The sequence below is a fragment of the Amphibalanus amphitrite genome, unplaced genomic scaffold (genome assembly GCF_019059575.1).
Source record: "Amphibalanus amphitrite isolate SeventyFive unplaced genomic scaffold, NRLGWU_Aamphi_draft 000459F_arrow, whole genome shotgun sequence".
NCBI lineage: Eukaryota > Metazoa > Arthropoda > Thecostraca > Balanomorpha > Balanidae > Amphibalanus > Amphibalanus amphitrite.
The window spans coordinates 241,588-261,337 of NW_024881953.1; the positions used below are offsets into that span (position 1 = coordinate 241,588).

The window sequence follows — 19,750 nt, forward strand, 5'->3', positions numbered from 1 at the left end:
TGGGCCTGTTACAGCAGTGGCGTGCACGAAACGCTTGCTTTAGGTGAGTATCGGGCTTCATCAATCGGAGGACGGCATCGGCAATTATCGCCCAAAAAGTACCGACGGCTGGGCCCGGCGCCGAGCCCTCGGCTCTATACTGGCGGATCAGATCCGTACAGGGTGAACGATGACTGAAAATGGTGGTGCTTCTGAGGTCGAGATGCTGTCACTCATGACGCATCAGGCCAAGACTCAACGCCCCTACCCTGATCATCTTGTATCAGTCGGGAAAAACAGACAGGGCCGGTCACCGGTGAGCACCGGTGTATGTACCATATTGGCTCCGTCTATATGTTGGTGACATATCGAGCATCATGGGTTTGTAATTCTACGTGAACGTGAAAAAAATGTGTCAACTTTTATTGACCATCATACAAGCACAATCAAGACATTGGGGTTAAAAAGAACATCGTCAATCCACGATTCTGTCGCACGCAAGCGGGTCCCTATACTGTAAAATTATTACGTTTGCTCAACAGTAGAGCATTGCACGTGATCGTATTTACAGCATAGTAATTCTGCAACCAAATACAGATAGCGACAGTGAACAATAAGCAAAACACGGTATTTTCAGCATATAGCGCTGATATTCGCATGCGCCAGTGCGTGGTTGCCATCGACTGAATTCGGCGTTTAGCAGTGCCCTCGAATACACTAATCAAACGGCTGCACCTTCCCGCAACACCAGACATTCGACTCACAACCCATCACAGCTCGCATGCATTCAACATCACTTCACTTGACCAGATAAGACGACTTCGAACCTCTACACCGGGTTCCACAGACAGAGCGGACGCGAGTTTACGTCCTTTGGTTACACGCAGGTGTATGATTCAAATCGCAGGCATATTTAATGACCATGAGGTCGGGTAGCCCGCTCCGACACAGACTTTCCCCGCGGACTGAGTGACCTCATAGCAGGGGACGGACACTTCCTGGTCACACATGGTGACTGTACCACTGGAGAGGATGTCTTCCGAGGAGATCTCGGCGACTTCAGCGGCGGGTCTCGCTGTTTAGACTCGTCAGCCAGCGCCTGGAACCGTTTGACGGCGCGCGACACTGTGCTGCTGACCACAGAGCCGGCGGGACGCTCGTCGTGGCTGAGGGCGGCTGTCGGCCGGGCGGCGGAGGGCGCCGGAGTCGGCTGGGCCGACCGGCCGCGGGTCCGGCGCGATAGTCGACACGTGGTGACAGGTCGCAGCTCGGTGGCTCGCGCCGCCGGCCCGCTGCCCGGCTCACCGCGCTCCTCCCAGCTGGTCACGTTGTACAGCTCGCCGGCGGCACTGACCGGGTCGCCGTGATCGCCACCCGGGTCACTGGTCAGAGAGGTGGAGCGGAGGAACGGCACCGGTCTCCTGCGGGGCGCCGGCGCCGGCCGCCGCTCGTAGCCGAGCCGCCGCACGTCCTCCTCGGTGGACGACTTTCGCAGACTGCGGTTCGTCCAGTCGGAGGAGGAGCGGAGACGGCGGCGACTGTCCTCGTCTGGCGGTGAACGGCTCAGACGGCGAACGTCCGACTCCGTCGAGGACTTGCGCAGCTCGCGGTGGGCATCGTTCGACCGCCGGCCGGTATGTTCCATGAAGGAGAGCCGTCGCATGTCCTCTTCTGTGGATGACTTCTGCAACTGTCTGGGTGCGTCGTTTGACTGACGCCCGGACTGATCACGAGAGATCAAGCGTCGCATGTCCTCTTCCGTAGAGGACTTGCGGAGACCTCGCACGGGTTCGTCAGTGGCAGATGTGGTCGGTCGGCGGCTCTCCTCGCCAGAGCCTGACCGTGACGATGGCTTTGTCTGTCGCAGCGAGCTCCTCAGACTGGAGCGCTGCAGAGTTGACCGCTCAAAGACTGGCTCAGGGACCTCTCGAGGCTTGCGCGGGCCCAGTGAGCGAGATGACTGTACGGAGGGCTTACCGCGTGCCGTGGGCAGTGCAAGCGTTTGCGTCTGCTCCCAGACCACGTCCTCGTCGAGGATTGCTGCCAGCCGAACGGCTTCCGCAGCACGAGTTCGATGGCAGGTGGTGGGCTGCGTGGCGCTGGGTTGGTGCTTAGGGTCCGCTTTCTCGAGCGACGCGTGACGACGCAGTGACGGAGTTGCGGACGGCGAGGAGTGCGGCATGTCCACCGTGTTCCTCCTCTCCAGCTTCGATTGTTGTAGCGAACAGGAGGGCGTCGGACGTCGCCGAGGACTCACCTGCCTGCGAGGACTGGATGGGCAAACTCCACTACTGGCAGTGGACGAGATGGACCCTCCAGTATGATGCATTGCCGATCTATGGTCTTGCTTGGCTGAAAGTTGCAAGCCATCCTGGTCATCTGCAGATTTGTTAGGCTCCAGATGATTTGTTTGCTTTGACTTCTTTGAGGAGTCGACGAGCATGGTCCCAAGTTTTTCCCTCAGATCGTCAACATTTAGATCTTTAGGTCTTTCAACGTCGCTTGTAGACGCTTCGTTTGGAATCTTGCAGGCTGGTTGTGTGGCCATTTCACCATAAATTTGCTTTCTTGGAAAGACAGGTGACTTAATTAGCTCTACTTTGCCCTTTTGATCAGGAAAAGTGGACGTAGCACTGAGGAGATTTTCTTTTTCTTCGTCGTTATGCCCAAGATGTTTGCTTGTGCTTGACATTAACTTCGATTTGTGATCAACGTCCTTTCGATAATCCTTATAAAGCCTCGTGAAGACATCGTCGTCATCGCTAAACGTCTCGACGTCTTCTTTTCCATGTTTATCCTCGGCTACTGACACTAAAGGTGACTTCGTCATGGTGCTTCCTGTCTCCGAATGGAGAGGGGCTTCAGAGGCGCTATGGTTACGCTTCGTCCCATCCTTCTTTTTCCCGGTCTCGGACGACGTCTTACCCTCCTCCTGGCTACTGTTCCTCCTGTTCATGGCGCTGTCGGTGTTGCGAGTCCTCCTCAGGGACGCCCTGAGGTCGGTGCTGCTGCCGTCCGGTGTCGAGGTCTTCTTCCTGCCTCTCAGGCTCCCGTGACGCACAAATGGAGATGGGGACGTAGTGCCGCTGCCCTCATGAGGATGACTGCCGGCCGCCAGACCGGCCATCACCTGATTCTGATACTCGTCACGGAGCTTGAACGTGTTGATGGCTGTTGTTGAGGCGGAGGGAATCGGGCCGCCACAGCCAGTGCCCTTCCAGGGAGGACGGTTACTGGGCAGGTCCGACGTACTCGCCCGTAGGCAGAGCGGAAATTGGTCGGGTCGCATCGGTAGATCGACAAACTTCATGTCACACAGCCGCTCCCTCGACTTGGAGATGTTCTTCTTGAAGTTGCTTCTGCTGACTCTCACGGAGAGCGCCTCTCTACTCTTGGAGATGTAGCGTCGCAGAGGGGCGCGCGGCTCTCCGACGCTGATGAGGTCTTCGGTGCTCTGCAGAGACGACTGACTGATGCTGAGGGCAGGTCCGGTGGTAGCCGCCACAGACGGTCCCAGCCAGTGGTGGGCGAGCGCCTCGCCGGCCGTCAGACGTTCCCTGCAACAGGCAGAATGTGCGATCAGATGTCGTGTGGCATGCAGAAAACGGTCATATACGATAAGACACATTTGCTGGGGTCGTATATCAAACAGTGACTGTAGTCACATGGCGAAGCCGAGAAGTATAGTGGCAGCAAAATCAAATAGAAGCAATGTCTGCCTTCTCAGACCGGAACAGTCAGTTCATAAGCCACAGGCCGCATACTAAAACGTTTTCCGCGACCGGCACCCAAATTAGTCTCACACTGACACCCAAATTAGTCTCACACTATACCCTTTCATCTGTTGTTCCGACATTCAGTGAGGTCCCACACGAATCTACGACTGACAGTCACAAGTCGATTTCGGTTGATACGGATTACGCAGGATGAGAGAGTATGAGAAACATTGGTACCTCAGCCGGTTTCATCTTGCAATTTATCTTTATATTTCTTTGACAAAAAGCTCAAAAGTGATATTACATGTCAATAGACTGAAACGATATGGCTCCTTATCGCCAGATTTGCAGCACGGTACATTGCAGGTCTTACGCATGTAAATGACGGCTACTTTTTCCTAATTAGCTAAGATATCATCCATCGTGCATGCACGATTGAGCCGCGGTGGGGCGACATGTGACCTTCAAACAAAAAATATTGAGAGTGGTTATAAGTGGTTGAGAAAAAGGCAGGAGAGTTCAAGTAAATAATTATAATAAGGTCTCTAGTTAGAATGAACATCAACGATCGTTTCACTCCCAATAGGTACCTACCTTAAAACTCATTGACATTACATAGATGCTACAAAGCAAGTTAAAAAAAACGTTTCTGAGAGGATAATTCCTTCCTAAAATTGTATACAGACCGTCATATACACAAGCTTGTTGCTTGCACTGCACGATTGAAGTGGCGTTGCACAAGCGTTATTTTGCGTTTTAGTGCTGTATACATTGATGCAAAAGGGCGCCTATTTGCAAGAAGACGCTGATAACGCGGGTATGCGAGCCGGCAGCGCGAGTGGCCAATTCATCGCGCCGGCTACAAACAGCCTTTGTGAGGAAGTGGCCACGTCCGAACCGTACAACAACCAGCTCCGGTTACCAAAACACCAACGGCTAACAGATGGCCTTCGCTGGCGGCCGTCCGCGCCGCCGAGCGGCCTATAAGGCTGCCGACAGCAGTACCCGGCCGGGCGACAACGGCGACACCAAGTCACATACGCACCGAGAGGCGGCATCACCAGGTTCACGGAGGGCCCCGCTGAGTCAGCACCTTCTGCAACCTCACCTCGGCTCTTTGGCCAGACATCTGCGGATGAAGTCCTTGGCGGCTGCCGACACGTCCTCGAACAACTCGTCGGGGAACTCGAGCTCGGCCCTGGCGATGTTTCGGAACGTCTCGGCGTCAGTGTCTCCTCCGAACGGCGTGAAACCCGTCAGCAGCACGTAGGCCAGCACGCCCACCGACCTGGGGACAGGATGGTAATGCCGTTAGTGGATAGCATTGGAGACACAACAACATAGGAGGGATATATGTTAGCCTGGGGCACAAACACACGGCACTCGACAGCGATGAAAATATGTAGATTATCTATCTCCGTTCCTGGTCCCAGCCTCGCCTGCCACCTCGCCCCGATCTGATCGCCACCCTCCTGTCGGTTCCGGTGACCTTGTCGTCGGAGAGGGGCGTCTCCCCGTCTTCAGCTCGACCTTTCGGCGCCGGTTTACAGTTCGGTGAGATGCGCGTGGGCCGACCGGCCGGCACCTGGACCAACGCCCGATCCACAGTGGACCGACTAAAGACTCACGGTCCTTGCTATTTCAGGACGGATCCCGACGAAATGTATGCGTTGGTTACCGTGAGTCACTGCAGCTGCTGCCTGCTGGCCTGGTTACGACTTAAAGATTTTTAAATTTGCGGAATCGTATACCTGCGGTTGCTGCTAAACCCATTGCATTTAACGAGGATTGAATCTGGACAGCATTGTAGTGACTGAAGCAGCAGATTTTCCAATCAATAAATTATTGTTGCACAGATCATAAACAGGGATTTTCGTCGGCAGGCACTATCGACCTCTCAGCGGAGACCACATTACGGCTTGGCAGTTCATCGTTCATGTTCCGGGTAGCACCCTCCATTTATCACCGCGCTAGTGGTTATTCAAATTAGCGTTTGGTCATGCCATTTATCAGGGCGCTCCGGCCGCCCTGATTTTGGCGGTCGTGTTGTGCCTTTTAGCTATGATTAGATCGGTAATTGAGCTGGTCCTGGCTGTCGGGACCTGCAGCGATGATATATAGTGGACCGACCGACAGCGGGGGCCAGTAGCTCTGTCGACGGAAGATGTCTTCACAACACTATGAAAACGCCAGTGGGGAAATTCGTGCGTTGGCCTTACTTTGACGCTAAGTCCTCGATTCATAAATTTGCGTTGATATTAAAGCCTAACTTTGATATTAATGCTTCGATTCATAAATATGCGTTATATACTTGTTCTGAAATGAAGAATTTAACAATAAAAAATGCTCCAAACGAAAGCACATTTTAGTTAAGAAAATATATTGACCACATTATTCTCGTTGCATTCTGTTTAATTCTACTCGGTAAGCATCTTTTATTGCTCCCTTAACATTATGACTCAGCATCTAATTATACATTTAAAACCTATACTCTTGAAAACGACAGGCCTTTCTAACTACTTCACGCCTCAGCAATGCTACAAGCCGCGAAGTAAGCGTGCTGCGACGGAGCCGCGTCACCTGATCCACGTGGGGCTAAGCCAAGTCACACGGAGATGCGTGCAGCGGCGAGGGAGGGCTCTCAGCACGGCGTGGGGGTGGTCCGGCCACTGTCAGAGATGGACACAAACAGAGGGGCCAGCGGGGCCGCGGCGGCCTTCATGGCCACTCCACACTGGCAAAAACGGATCCGAGGCGGCGCTCTCACGTGTCAGGTAACCGCCGGCACGTTAGGAAACACCGGCCCGGTAAATGATAGACTAGTCGAGGCGGATGTGCGCGCCGGCACAAGGCGCTCATCCATCAACTATAGCTGTACGTGCCCGAAATGCATGAACGCTGTACTTGGTCGTCGCACTCCTCAAAGCAGCTTTTTAGTGTGATTCTTTGGCAGATTAAACAATTGCAGGCACCCAACAACAATTGCAGGCAGCCAGCGACCGTCATTGAGCTTAAAAAAAAGTTTTTTTTTTTAACTGGGACCTTAACATCATATCTATATCACTTGAATGCCACTAAAAGTATAGAAAAAATGAAAACGTGGAAGACGGCGACTACTCACCACATATCCGCGGCCAGTGTGACAGGATCGAAACGGAGAATTTCCGGCGCTGAAAGCAAAGTTTCAGTCAGTGCTAATGTAGCCAGCCCACCCAAATGGCAACTCTCGTTCAAACTGTCTCTGCAGCAGCCTTGGAGAAACAAGTTAACGCATACATGATTCATGAGAAATCATTGTGCCGCGCATCAGGATACATGCATGACATTCCGAATCCCCAGTTCAGGGCGTTTTAGTGGAGCCCGGGTATGTTATCAATGGTCCGGTGTCATGAGTTGCATATCAAATGTCTGAGTCACTGTATTTCAAATACAAACACGGACAGATGTCCGGTTAAGGAAGGCGGATGTCGCGTAAAAGGATTGTGTAGAAGCACATCCATGTGAATGTACGTAAATGCATTCCGCTTGCGAACACTCGAAGATGTTGCATTGCCCCAGGCAGACCCTCAGGAGTAAGATGGGAGAGCAGCATTCTCCTGGCGAGCTGAGTGCTGTGGGTCGAGTCGTTTCGGCGCAGCTTTATAGGCAGCGTTTGATAAGTTCGGTCTACATAGTTCGGGGATCCAGTACAAACTATATATTTTGAACTTACACACGTAGTCTGGTGTGCCGAGCATCTCCCTGATCTCTTGACCGGCCGATATGACCCGGGATATCTCCAGGTCACACAGCTTGATGTCGCAGTCGGGAAACGCTCCCGTCATCACCAGGTTCTGAGGCTGAAAACAAGTATCAGTATAATATATTACGGAAAATCATTTAAGTATGCACTTTGCGACTAATTTGTTCGTCAATTAGACCCAGTCTTGAAAGGTACATCCATGTCTCTTCCTGAAAAAACAACTGTTCTCAAACTCTTCTACCATTTGTAACATTTACTTTTTTCTTATGGCTATCATTCATTCAATCAAAATTTCATATTTTATGTGTGCATAGTTCTTCTTTTTCACAGGCTACAGCCGACTGCGTCAATCATATTCATTCATTCATTCATTAATTCATTAATTAATTAATTAATTAATTAATTCATTCATTCATTCATTCATTCATTCATTCGTACGTTCGTTTGTTCGTGCGTTCATTTACTCGTTCTTTCATTTGTTTGTTCCTTCTTTCAATCATACAAAGATTCGCTTAACTATTCAATATCTTAGTCAGTCATTTTAATAATCTCTTCGTTTACTTATTTGTTTTCCATCTATTTGTTCATCAAGGAATTTACAGAATTAGCAATTGTTATCGTCTGTTTTTGCGCTATGTCTGTATAATTCATGTAGAAAATTAATTATTTTCATTTTAAATTAATTAATATGAATTAATATAAAATTATGATTTATATAATTATTATAATTTAATCATTTTTTATAATATTTGGTATACACGCCCGACTAAATTTCTCCCACACCTTGATGTCGAGGTGAGCGATATTTCTGTCGTGGAGGAAGGCCAGACCCTCCAGCAGGTTGGAGATGAAGCGCACCACGTCCGGCTCGTAGGGCACCTGGTCGTTGTCCAGCACTCCCTGCAGGTCGCCGCCGCCGCCTCTGCAGAAAGCCACAGTGAAGTGATGTTTTCTGGGACCACCATCATAATGCCGTTGAAGCGTGTAGTATGATAGAAAAGACAAGCAAATAATTAATTATATGTTTTAATTACGATTTTAATACGAGTGCTGCGCCTCATAGTTAGTGACATTTTGACAGCGGACTACATAGTATTGCTGGCTATGGCCTATGGGAAGATTATTTTGTCGATATAATTCGCAACTAAACGTAGCATTTGAATCCTGGATGAGCACACTACCAGGGACTAAAACGCACAAGCGATTTTATGTTAGCCGATAGTAATGAGTACACATGCTCACTTTGGTGCTCACAAAACCACTACGCTGTCAATTAAGGACACCTGAAACGTTTCCCGCGGCCATTCCAGGCTACTACCTGTCTGTGTGGTAATGACATCGATTCATTACATTTCCATTGCTAATGGGGCCATTCTTTTGAAGCCGATGAAACACGATCCATATCAGGTGATTGAAACGGCCTATGAATGAGTAGCTGTCCACTCTCCTGAGGTCGGTACTATTTCGGTAGACACTTGCTTTGTTTTCAACCGCACTGAGGCAGAAAAAGGACTGCATTGTTTTGGGAAGGGGCGAGTTCAGTCACGAGCTAAACGTGTTACTACGGACCCAGTCCATTATATTACGGTCGAAAACAGGCAGGGCTATTGGTAGCTGCGCCAGAACGTGGTGGAGGTTTTCCTTTTCACAACTGGTTGTACCTAGAGAGCTTCCCCTGTCCACAGGAGGTTATAGCAGACCTTCGTCTACCATTCATTGACAACAGCAGGTCCTTTCTTGCACACAACCACAGAGCTGCCTAGCTCACAGGTCGGCTCGCGTGACGTCTTCCCCGGAGCCCGTATCGAAACGCTTTGTCTGAGCCGCCCGGCGAGCCGTGCAGACTGCCGTGCGGCCCTGCCGCCTTATAGGAGTCCAGTCGGCCAGTGACGGGGGCTCCACAGATGACTTTGATAGATTGGTCCGTCCATGGTCTCCGGAACTCGACCAATGGCAGCTAGAGGAAATGTGTGTCAATTTCGCTCAAAGCTCAATCGCACCTGATGAAGAGCACACCTAACTTGGGTGTGCTCAGTGATATGGCACATGCATGAATGCTCGGCGCTTTTTAATGCGCCGGCTTATAACACAACAATGAAAGGCTGCTTTAACTCTCAGTTCAAGAGTGTAGTAGGTAATCAAAGGTAACCTTTAAATCATCAGCCGACTAAGGCTGCGGTTGCGGTGTGACCACCGGTGGTCTCAATTGGTGCAACTCACAGTTCCATGACGAGGATGAACTGGTGCGGCGTCTCGAAGACCTGGTGCAGCCGCACCACGCGGCCACAGCCGCGCGCCTGATACATGGCGGCAACCTCGTGCAGGATCTCGCGCCGCGAGTCGACGCCCAGTCGCGTCTTGCTGCAGAACTTGGCGGCGAAATGGTGGCCCGATCTGAGCTCCAGACACTTGTACACGCTGGCCCACTGGCCGCTGCCGGAGAACACAAACACAGGGAGGTGAATAAAATGAACAGTCAGTATAATAAACGCTCAGAATTAGGCAGAATTTGGCCGAATGAGAAGGAAACACGCCCAACTCAGACCTGGCATGATGCCGACGGTGTCATAGCGCCTAACCAAAGTCTACTGAAGGCTGATTGGGCATAGCGCGATATTCCGTTTTAGTTCTGCCATGGCCTCTACTGATTCTGCTTATTGGCTTTTATAGAAGGACGTCATTCCTATACATACACTGACCGTCAGCGTACCTACAGACCAGTTTATCGTCACCAGATTATCAACAGTGATATTTTCGTTACTTTCCGGTGCATAAATGTTTTTAGATAATAAATAGCAATCATCTTTCTACCCACCAGTAAAACGCCTTTTGGGCGAAGAACGAGCGAGCGAGATAGTGAGCCCTGCACGTGCGGAAGGGTGAGAGGGTGCTTCCAACGGGCTTGCGCAAAGCACCCTTCTAACTGGTCGCTAGCGGTGTGCCAAATTTGAACGCAATCGGCCCAGCCGTTCCTGAGATCTGGAAGCGGCATTCTGCACGTGCGCACGTGCAAACGGGGTCCAAAATGACTTTTGCACGGCACCCTACTAACTGGTCCCCAACCGTGTACCAAATTTGAGCGCAATCGGCCCAGCCGTTCTCGAGATCTGGAAACGCCCCTTGCACGTGCGCACGTGCAGTAGCACCCTAACCGCAACACATGGGAATGCATTGCCTGGTGGGTGCCTACCTGTATGCCAAGTTTCAGCGAAATCGCCCCAGTAATTACCGAGTTACTGAAATGGGAACAAATTTGGCACCTCTTATTGTTGTATTTTGCACGTGCACTGGGGGTGACCCACATGCATCGAGAGTATCCTATTTTGGGTAGAAGAGATGCTGCTACCCTATAAAAATTACCGCAAGTCAATCGCCCAAGCGGCTGCTGAGATATGAGCCTCTCAAAATCACTACTTTTGCAAAACAGCTTGAACACCCTTGACTTTTCACGTGGCACGTGCCAAGACGGTCACTGAGATGTATCAAAAGTAGTCAATTACGGGGTAGAAGGGATGGGGCTACCCAACAAAAAAGACCGCAGGCCAATCGGTCCAGCGGTTGCTGAGATATAAGCCTCTCAAAAGCGTTACAGGCCGGGCCGGGCCGGGCCGGGCCGGGCCGGGCCGCTCATACTGAGATTTTTCCGTTATATTGAAAAGACTCACTTCGCTCGCTGCGCTCGCTCGCTCGTAATAAACGGGCTGGCACATATACACACGACACACACATCATTAACTGATTTTCATGTAGTGGAGAATAACCTGACCAAAAAGCAACTGTTTCATAAAATGCCACCGGCTATAACATATCCATAAATCACTTCATTTGACACTAATATCAGCTGCAAGGCGACTCATTTGTGTATGATAATCAGCCGTAGGAATGTGGATTTGGGATGAGATCATCCTGCTGCCGATGCCACACTTCAATGTCAGCATTCAGAACCTGTCCTCAGTGCCGGCAGTCCACTCTCAGGGGCATATCGCCGTTTGGGGAGGGACACGGGAGCCATATCGGGCTGTGTGGGGACAACGGCGGCTGGTAACAAGCGCCGGGTGGTCAGTTGAATAATACAGCACCTGAACTCTGCACCAGTCGCCACCGAGGTGGGGACAGGAGCAGCTCAGTGGTAAAACCCATAGCGGCTGTGTAAAGCTCATGTTAGTGATCCAGGGCGCGGTGGAGACCCGGCGCTGCACGACAAAGGCCACCACAAGGGGCGGGTACAAACAATGTCTACATTTGAACATTGGCCATTGGGTATTGGTTGCATTGAGTATCAGCACCTTTGATAAATTGCCGTATATCAATATGAAGCCTTTTTTAATTTCATCTCTCGATACCAATTGTAGGTGCCGCATGATTTAACACGCAGCCTCTGATACAGTATGCACGACAAACGGACCTTTGGTGTCTGTGATTGAGTGTAATTGATGCCTTATTATATGCTATGTCAGTCACACTGCCTACTTGTATTGCTGGCGATACGATGACTGATAGAGCCGGTGGACATCCGCCTCCATTTGAGAGCGGCTGACGCACACCGTCTCGGTGAGATGCAGACCGATTGCGTGTTTTATGGCCGACTGCTTTTCTACTGACGTTCACAGGGATCAACATTGACAGTGATAAGCGTTTTTAAATTCAACACCGGATGCATGTGTTGCCGTAATCGTGATTTATTGCCCTGAATAGTATTCAAGGATGCACACATGCGGCCGTATATGCCATCCATCGACGCACGTGGCTCACCACGAGGTGGTCAACAATACAAAACAAAGGACCACCGAATCGATTAAAAAAGCTGAAGTGCTGATAACCTTGAAGTTATTGCCTTCTCCATGCATGTAAATTTTCGATCGTTGGATGGAAGACTTCTTGTAATTAGTCGCAGACTCATGTGCCTGAGCAGGCCAATCTCTCCCCATAAGCACTGACAACTGCGCCTGTGAATCCCCCTATGACTGGCATATCCGTCCTGTCACTCCCTCTCTATAGTCTGTCATCCCCGCCCCGTCAGTCCCTCCATGGTCTGTCATCTCTGCATGCTGACAGGTACCTACTGCTGACTCTGCGCAGAGGGTCCGCGCTACCTCTGCCGCGCTGCAGTCACCAGCGAGCCGACTCGGCGGCCGCTCCTTTGAATATCGAGCCTGTCATCGGTGGTGCTGACCGACCGGTCCCGTCCCCGACCCGGCCCGTCGGCCACCTCTGCCGAGCCCAGCGAGCCGCAGCTCAATGGAACTGGTCGTCTGCCTGGGCTGGACCACTTGGAAGCCTCCCAAATCGGCCTGTCGTTCAATGGTGCCGGCCGACATCCGCCCTGGACCGACTGAAACCCGCCCTGACTGACCAAAACCCGCCCTGACCGACCAGCAGTTCGTGCTGCTCCGGTACCTCTCGGATCTGTCGTCGGGCTCAGCCCGCTGATCGGGTCCGGACCACCCCGGTGTGGCCCTATCGGCAGGCGTTTACACGACACTTCCCGACATCAGTCACACGACACCTATACCCAGGCGGATCATGTTCCGATGGGAACGTGATTGTCCGTGCTGAGGGAGGCCCAGAGGTGATGGGGAGGCCACGTGCAATGTGCATGACCTGAGGTGCTCAAGCGGGAGAGGTGTCTTGTCCGACCCTCTGCACTTGACGATCAGAGACTACGGTTGTGATGGAGTCGCCCAATGGTCGGGATTTGGGATATAATAGCCGTTTTCACGACGGCCATCTGGTACACATTTGGTGCAAATTTGGGTCATATTTGCAAATTTGCAAATCCTTGTCATATTATCAGAGAGTATCATCGATTAAAACACTGAAATAAATTCATAGAATAAAGATATTTGCTGTAAAAGATATAAGGTGCAGATTTGGTCCAATTAGGTGCACTCACCGGATAGCCCGTCGTGAAAACGGCTAATATAGGCAAGGATGGTATGAGGAGCGTTTGCTTGGCTCCGCACCTAATTAAGTAGCCATGAACTGACGTTTTGTATTTTTAAGTCAAGGGTATTTTTAATTAAATACCCTTGGGACGTTTTGTGATGTAGAATGAGAGCATGCACAGATATCTGCATCGTAATAGAACAATGAATGATATTTAAGTGGTTCGTCAGAATATGTTTATAGCCAAAGAAGCGAAATAAAAATTCACATTTGTGATAATTGATGCAAAATAATGGTTATTCGGGGCCCAGCTGTCAGCTATGACACATTCGCATAAGCCCATGCGTATATACAATGACATGGAGGACATGTGTAACGTCTGGTGATTCAGCGTTTTAGACAGCACTCTAGCATTCAGAATCAATAAGATTGGTTCATAAATCATCTACGCACTGGCATAAGTTCTCTGTAGCTGCTCTATGAAGCAGCCCTGGTCCCGCCGCCGCAATGTTTTGCATTTCATCTTTCTAATATGGTGGGGTTGATTACCATGCGGACTCTAGGGCACGACGAAGGCAGTCGGGAGACGGCCCTTTTGGCACCACAGTCACCACTCGGTGAAAATGTGACACCGGGTGCGGTGACAGAGACGGCAGCGGCAGCGGGAGGTCTGGGCAGAGGACTGTGACTGCGTGGGTGATGGGGAGGAAATTGATATCATGGGTAGTAAGTAGTAACTGGGAGGACTAATGCCGTATGGGTGCAGAATGGTGACATGGAGCGGGCTGTGGTGACTGTCCTGATGACATGGGTAGGTATGGGCATTGTTGGTTTGTGATTTTGACTGTGGTTTCCAATCCAGGAAATTCCGAGCCAAAGTGTAGCGCCAACGAAATCGTATATATGCGAGTTAGTCGCTATAATTTTAGTTGTCATGGTTGGCCGATCAGCAACCAACAGTCTATATAGCTTCTGGCTTATCTCCAACTCGAGCAGTTGATGACGCATTCTATTATGAGTCAGCATTGAAATGACACCAACCGAATCATAACTTCATCCAAACCTGAACACCGAGAATATGCCGATTACAATTCAAACACCATGCCGGGCCGGTGAAGACATCCCCTTCTGTACCGTATGGCTATCTCAGTGTGCACTGTGCAGCCCCGGTCTGTGAGTTAGACGGGCACCTCCGTCTAGCCGGCGCGGCTCCAATCAGCTCTGACCGGTATCGATCCGTCGATCAGTGACGGCGCCGCTACCGGCACCGCGCCGCGTGCGACTTCAATCAGCTGATGGGCGTGTCGGCACCACGACAGGGCGTGTCCGAGCTGTGATAGGGCGTGTCAGAGCGCTGATGGGGCGTGTCAGCGAGCGCTGATGACCTGCTGAGACCGGTCCACTGCCAGCCACCCGCCTGGCTCAACTTGTTACGCAGATACGTATCGCAGGAAAATTACATCCGCGTGTCAAGGGCAGTTGTGAGTAATAAAAAAACAACGGTACCTGCCGTCTTGTCGTTAACTGCTGAGCAATGCAAAAGCTGCTGAAGTAGGTAGGTATGTGAACGTCCTTCTCATCGAATTAAAATGGACATGTTACGCTAAAATCGCTGGATTATCTGTGTTTTGCACCCGTTCCACTGATAACCTGCGTTATCCTGTTTGAATCGCATAAAAGATACACCAGAGCTCTTGCAACTGCGATGATGTAGTGATTAGAGAACTACGCATCGTATCCTTATCGCATAAAACTTAACGTCATTGTCGTTGAACAGGCGGTCAGGCGACGCTGTTAATTAGCAATCAGACGGAATCAGTGGAGACACGTCCAAACCGGCCTCTGCAGCAAGGGTTCTGGTCGGTGTGACGCGACTCACACTGACACGAGGGGCCTCAGTGGGGTTGGAATGAACTGCAGGCTGGACTGGACTGAGCCAGCTGCCTCTGGAGCGGATTGGACCGCAACAGTACGAAGCTGTATCATTGAACGATGGGATAGCCCCTGTTTGGACCACAGTTTCGTCTCTTTTTAATTCGTGAAAATACTTGTCTATGTTTGTTCACATTTGTTCATCGTTCACGTTTTTCTGTGTCTCACAGAAGAAAATAAAACTGATATGAAAAAAAGATATGAAAGTGAAGAGTAAACCATGCTAAAAAATGTTGTACCACATAAAACTATGTGAATCATTTACCTTGAAAAAGCTTAACGTCAATGACTGGAGGCTTATTTCAGAGAGATTCATCATGCGAGAAGACATTACACTCAGCCTGCACCTAACCCGTACCAAACAGTCACTCAATCCACACACATTCCACGTCAGCGATGTGCAGTCTGCCTGCAATATTCACACAGCCTCCTTCACCCAGGCTTCACTCAGACCGCAGCCGAGGCTGGCGCCGGAGCCGGCCTCGGCCGCCCACGAGCCTGGCCGCTGAATGGCGGTCCGGCGGCCGCCCCCGCCCCCGCCCACGCGCTCTGGGTCCGGTCCCGGCTGGCCGAGGCTGGCCGACGCCCGCTGAACGACCGACCAGGTGACCCGAGAGTCAGGAGTCGCTGGCGGACTCCGACACAGCAGCGCGAGGTGGGTAGGTGAGTCGCGCTCCATTCGGGCACGACAGCGGGTGATTAGGGTCAATTGTCCGGGCCAGATGTGTGGTCGACAGTCGGCGGTCGGTCGTCTTTGATTAATGTTCGATAACGTAAGGCCCATGATGTTGTACAGCGATGTTCCATTATGCCGTACACAATGACAGCATCGCTAAGAGCAGTCACCAAATTTGTCGCTTCCTGTCGACTTTTTGTACGTCGTAAATGAACCTGAGAACGTTGTGGCATTTTCCTTGTGGTGAAAATTGAATGGGTGTCCAAGACTCCGATCGGCAAATCGGATTACACGCAAACACACACGTGAGCGCTGCCTTTTTGATTCATCTAATGCTGGGTGGCATTGAAACTAATTACGAGCGAGCGAGCGCAGCGAGCGAAGCGAAGTCTTTTCAATATAACGGAAAAATCTCAGTATGAGCGACCCGGCCCGGCCCGGCCCGGCCCGGCCTGTAACGCTTTTGAGAGGCTTATATCTCAGCAACCGCTGTACCGATTGGCCTGCGGTCTTTTTTGTTGGGTAGCCCCATCCCTTCTACCCCGTAATTGACTACTTTTGATACATCTCAGTGACCGCCGTGGCACGTGCCACGTGAAAAGTCAAGGGTGTTCAAGCAGTTTTGCAAAAGTAATGATTTTAAGAGGCCCATATCTCAGCAGCGGCTTGAGCGATTGTCTTGCGGTCATTTTTATAGGGTAGCTGCATCCCTTCTACCAAAGGTCGGATACTCTTCATCTATGTGAGTGACCCCCACTGCACGTGCAAAATACAACAATAAGAGGTGCCAAATTTGTTCCCATTTCAGTAACTCGGTAATTACTGGGGCGATTTCGCTGAAACTTGGCATACAGGTAGGCACCCACCAGGCAATGCATTCCCATGTGTTGCGGTTAGGGTGCTACTGCACGTGCGCACGTGCAGGGGGCGTTTCCAGATCTCGAGAACGGCTGGGCCGATTGCGCTCAAATTTGATACATGGTTGGGGACCGGTTAGTAGGGTGCCGTGCAAAAGTCATTTTGGTCCCCGTTTGCACGTGCGCACGTGCAGAATGCCGCTTCCAGATCTCAGGAACGGCTGGGCCGATTGCGTTCAAATTTGGTACACCGCTAGCGACCGGTTAGAAGGGTGCTTTGCACAAGCCCGTTGGAAGAACCCTCTCGCCCTTCTGCACGTGCAGGGCTCACTATCTCGCTCGCTCGTTCTTCGCCCAAAAGGCGTTTTACTGGTCGTAAAAATTATCGTGGGGCCTTCTGCTTGCGTCACAAGTCCTCGCCTTTTTCAGTTCTAGCCACTGGAGTTCAAGATAAAATCGCATGTTCAGGAAAACAAGAACTTCGTACTCCAATATATGTAGTAATGTGAATACAGTGTGAGGCTTGGATACGGTTCACTGGATACTGAACAGACACATCCAATTCATGGCTAGGCTACCAAGCTACCATCTTATGCCTCACTGCAGTTTCCACGCTTTGGTGTTACCCTCTTATGCTATCCTCCAGTCTCCGACATGTGGTGTTACTGTTGTATGCGTTATTGCAGTCTCCATAGCGTGGCGTTAGCGGCTTGTGGGGCGTTGCAGTCTCCAAATCAACCAAAGCTGACTGACTCCTGTTCGTTGATACCGTTTGATGCTGTAGAGCGGTGCTACCGTGATATACATACTGCAGTCTCCGAAGTGTGGTGCTAGTGCTGTGTGCGTTATTGCAGTCTCCATAGCATGGCGTTGGCGGCTTGTGGAGTATTGCAGTCTCTAAAACATCGAATTCAAATTTTTGGTGTCGCGATGCACTGTTGATTGCTTGCGCTGCACAGATCGCTGTTTTTGTGCATGTTACACATTGAATAACATTATTTTACGGATTGTGGATTATATTTTGCATGCATTAGATGCCGCAACTCAAAACATTATACATTTAGTGTTGATGACTCAGTCTGGGAAGCACACCTTTCCCGCCCTGTGAGCGACCTCGCCCGGCAGACGGCCTTGTTCGGCGGCCAGTCAGTGTCACCAGCGGTGCTGAATATGCGCCGGCAGACGGCGGGCCGACCGAAAACTGCGCCTCGGCGCCGCTCCATGCCGACCGATCGCGCCCATATACGGCCGACGGAGCGGCGGCCGGGCGGCCGGCGGGGGCCGCCGACACGCGTGTCTGCCGGGCGGCCTCCAGTGACTCTGACGGTACCCGTCAGCAGCCGAGGGGCTTCACCAGGCGGGTCAGAACCGGCAGGAATCCACAGCGCATACCTGAGGCATGGTGGTGTACCGATGCCTCACGAGTGCATGTCCGGGTCATTTCACAGAAATGGGACTCGGTTTATGACCCAGTCGGACTTCAGCTGCCAGGGTTCAGGAATCCGTGGCGCATAGCTGGGGCATGTCAGCTATATCGATAATTCCAGCGTGCAGCGTGCAGGTTATGTCATGGAAATGAGATATAGTGGAGGAGCGGCATTGTGCTGAGTCTCGAAGTACCGGCCGATTGTAAAACGTAAAATGAAAATAATCTGCTATGTGAAATGGCAATGCTCTGAAAGCCTTTGCTAAAACGTTGCTCTCTTATATAACGTTACCGCATTACGCGGGAAAATATGACAGTTGCACTCAAATGGCGCTGCCATTTTAGGTTAGTGATGTCACCGAAGCCACATTAAAGATCATTCGGTGTTCAAACATTCTTAATAAGCAGGGCACTGGCGTATCCCATGTTCAAAGAACCTTTTTAAAATTACATATGCCTTTTTGTGGGAAGGGGGATAACTGATGGCGCTGAACCACTGCTGTTGAGCGGGGGACGGGTTCACCATCACATTTAGACATCGCTTGAGCACACGGGCCTCTTAGATCTAAAAGGGTCATGGTTCTAACGGCCCGCTGTATTCGCAAGCGTCTTGTGTATGCTAGACGGTGACTAAGATTGACTACGACGGTAAACACACTGTACCTATAGGTGAAGTATAATCTATTCCCAACCAATTCACCAACCGATTCAGAACTGGAATATCGCAAAGCGCACAAAGGTCCCAAGGTACCAGACGTTATACTAATTCCGACCTACTTATGAACTGCAGATCGGTCCGCTTTAGGCCTCGTGCAGAGCTGATCAGAGCAGGGACAGTTGGTACCGTTTGAAACCGCCACCTCTCATAGCTCCGTGACACTGCGCGGATGACGTGCGCCCTGTCCGTCCCATCGCTAAGACGGTGCGGATGACACAAGCCCCGTGTCTCCCTGCATCACAGAGCCCGTCGCCATGATACTTTAGGATGACGTGACCTGGGTCCGGCTTGAGGTCATCCGCAAACCGCAGATTGCACATTAGTGCCGATATCTTAGCACAACCTTGATACGCATCAGAGTTCTGAATATCTTAAGAGCAATTTAATTAAGATCCAGAGACGGGCATTTCATGCTTATTTAGAGTATCATTACTACAGGAGTCGAGGCTCTCAACAATCGTCAGATGGAAATTGCCATTACAACAGAAGCAGCACTTACGTAGAGATGGGCGTCTCCTGTATCCTGTAGTGCTGCTCGAAGGGCTCCTGGAGTACCAGGGCGCGGTACTGCTCCTCAGTGAGGGACAGCAGGCCCGGTTTGCGGTCGGGCCCGGGTCTCCAGGCCACCGACGGGCCCGGCTGCACCATCGGCACACTGGCCAGCGGCGCGTGCACCTCACACATGGCGGCGGTCCGTGGCGGGCTGGCAGCGCGCGCGCGCCGCTGAGTCTTCCCGTGGTGGACACTCGTCGGCCGCCGGACGCTGCGCCGCCGCCCCCGCCGCCGCCCCCGCCTGCCGTCTGCTACTGGCGGCCGCG

At 51.3% G+C, this 19,750-nt stretch overlaps 1 protein-coding gene across 1 annotated transcript; it reads right to left on the bottom strand.

Annotated features, from left to right (window-relative positions):
• Nucleotides 1-384: 384 nt before the first annotated feature.
• On the bottom strand, nucleotides 385-19,674 carry LOC122391881 (striated muscle-specific serine/threonine-protein kinase-like). The gene is made up of 7 exons (XM_043386194.1): nucleotides 19,432-19,674; nucleotides 9,658-9,870; nucleotides 8,221-8,359; nucleotides 7,408-7,534; nucleotides 6,817-6,865; nucleotides 4,804-4,983; nucleotides 385-3,536 (listed from the first exon to the last, which is right to left on the bottom strand). The coding sequence occupies exons 1-7, from the start codon at nucleotides 19,614-19,616 to the stop codon at nucleotides 893-895; spliced, it is 3,537 nt and encodes a 1,178-aa protein (XP_043242129.1). The 5' UTR covers nucleotides 19,617-19,674; the 3' UTR covers nucleotides 385-892.
• Between the last annotated feature and the right edge of the window lie 76 nt (nucleotides 19,675-19,750).

Excerpts from the sequence above, each read along its gene's own strand:
- LOC122391881 (XM_043386194.1), bottom strand. The coding sequence starts at position 19,616 with ATGTGTGAGGTGCACGCGCCGCTGGCCAGTGTGCCGATGGTGCAGCCG. Across the intron at positions 9,871-19,431 it reads CAGGAGACGCCCATCTCTAC|CGGCCAGTGGGCCAGCGTGT; the intron begins GTAAGTGCTGCT and ends GTTCTCCGGCAG. Across the intron at positions 4,984-6,816 it reads ACACTGGCCGCGGATATGTG|GTCGGTGGGCGTGCTGGCCT; the intron begins GTGAGTAGTCGC and ends TCCTGTCCCCAG.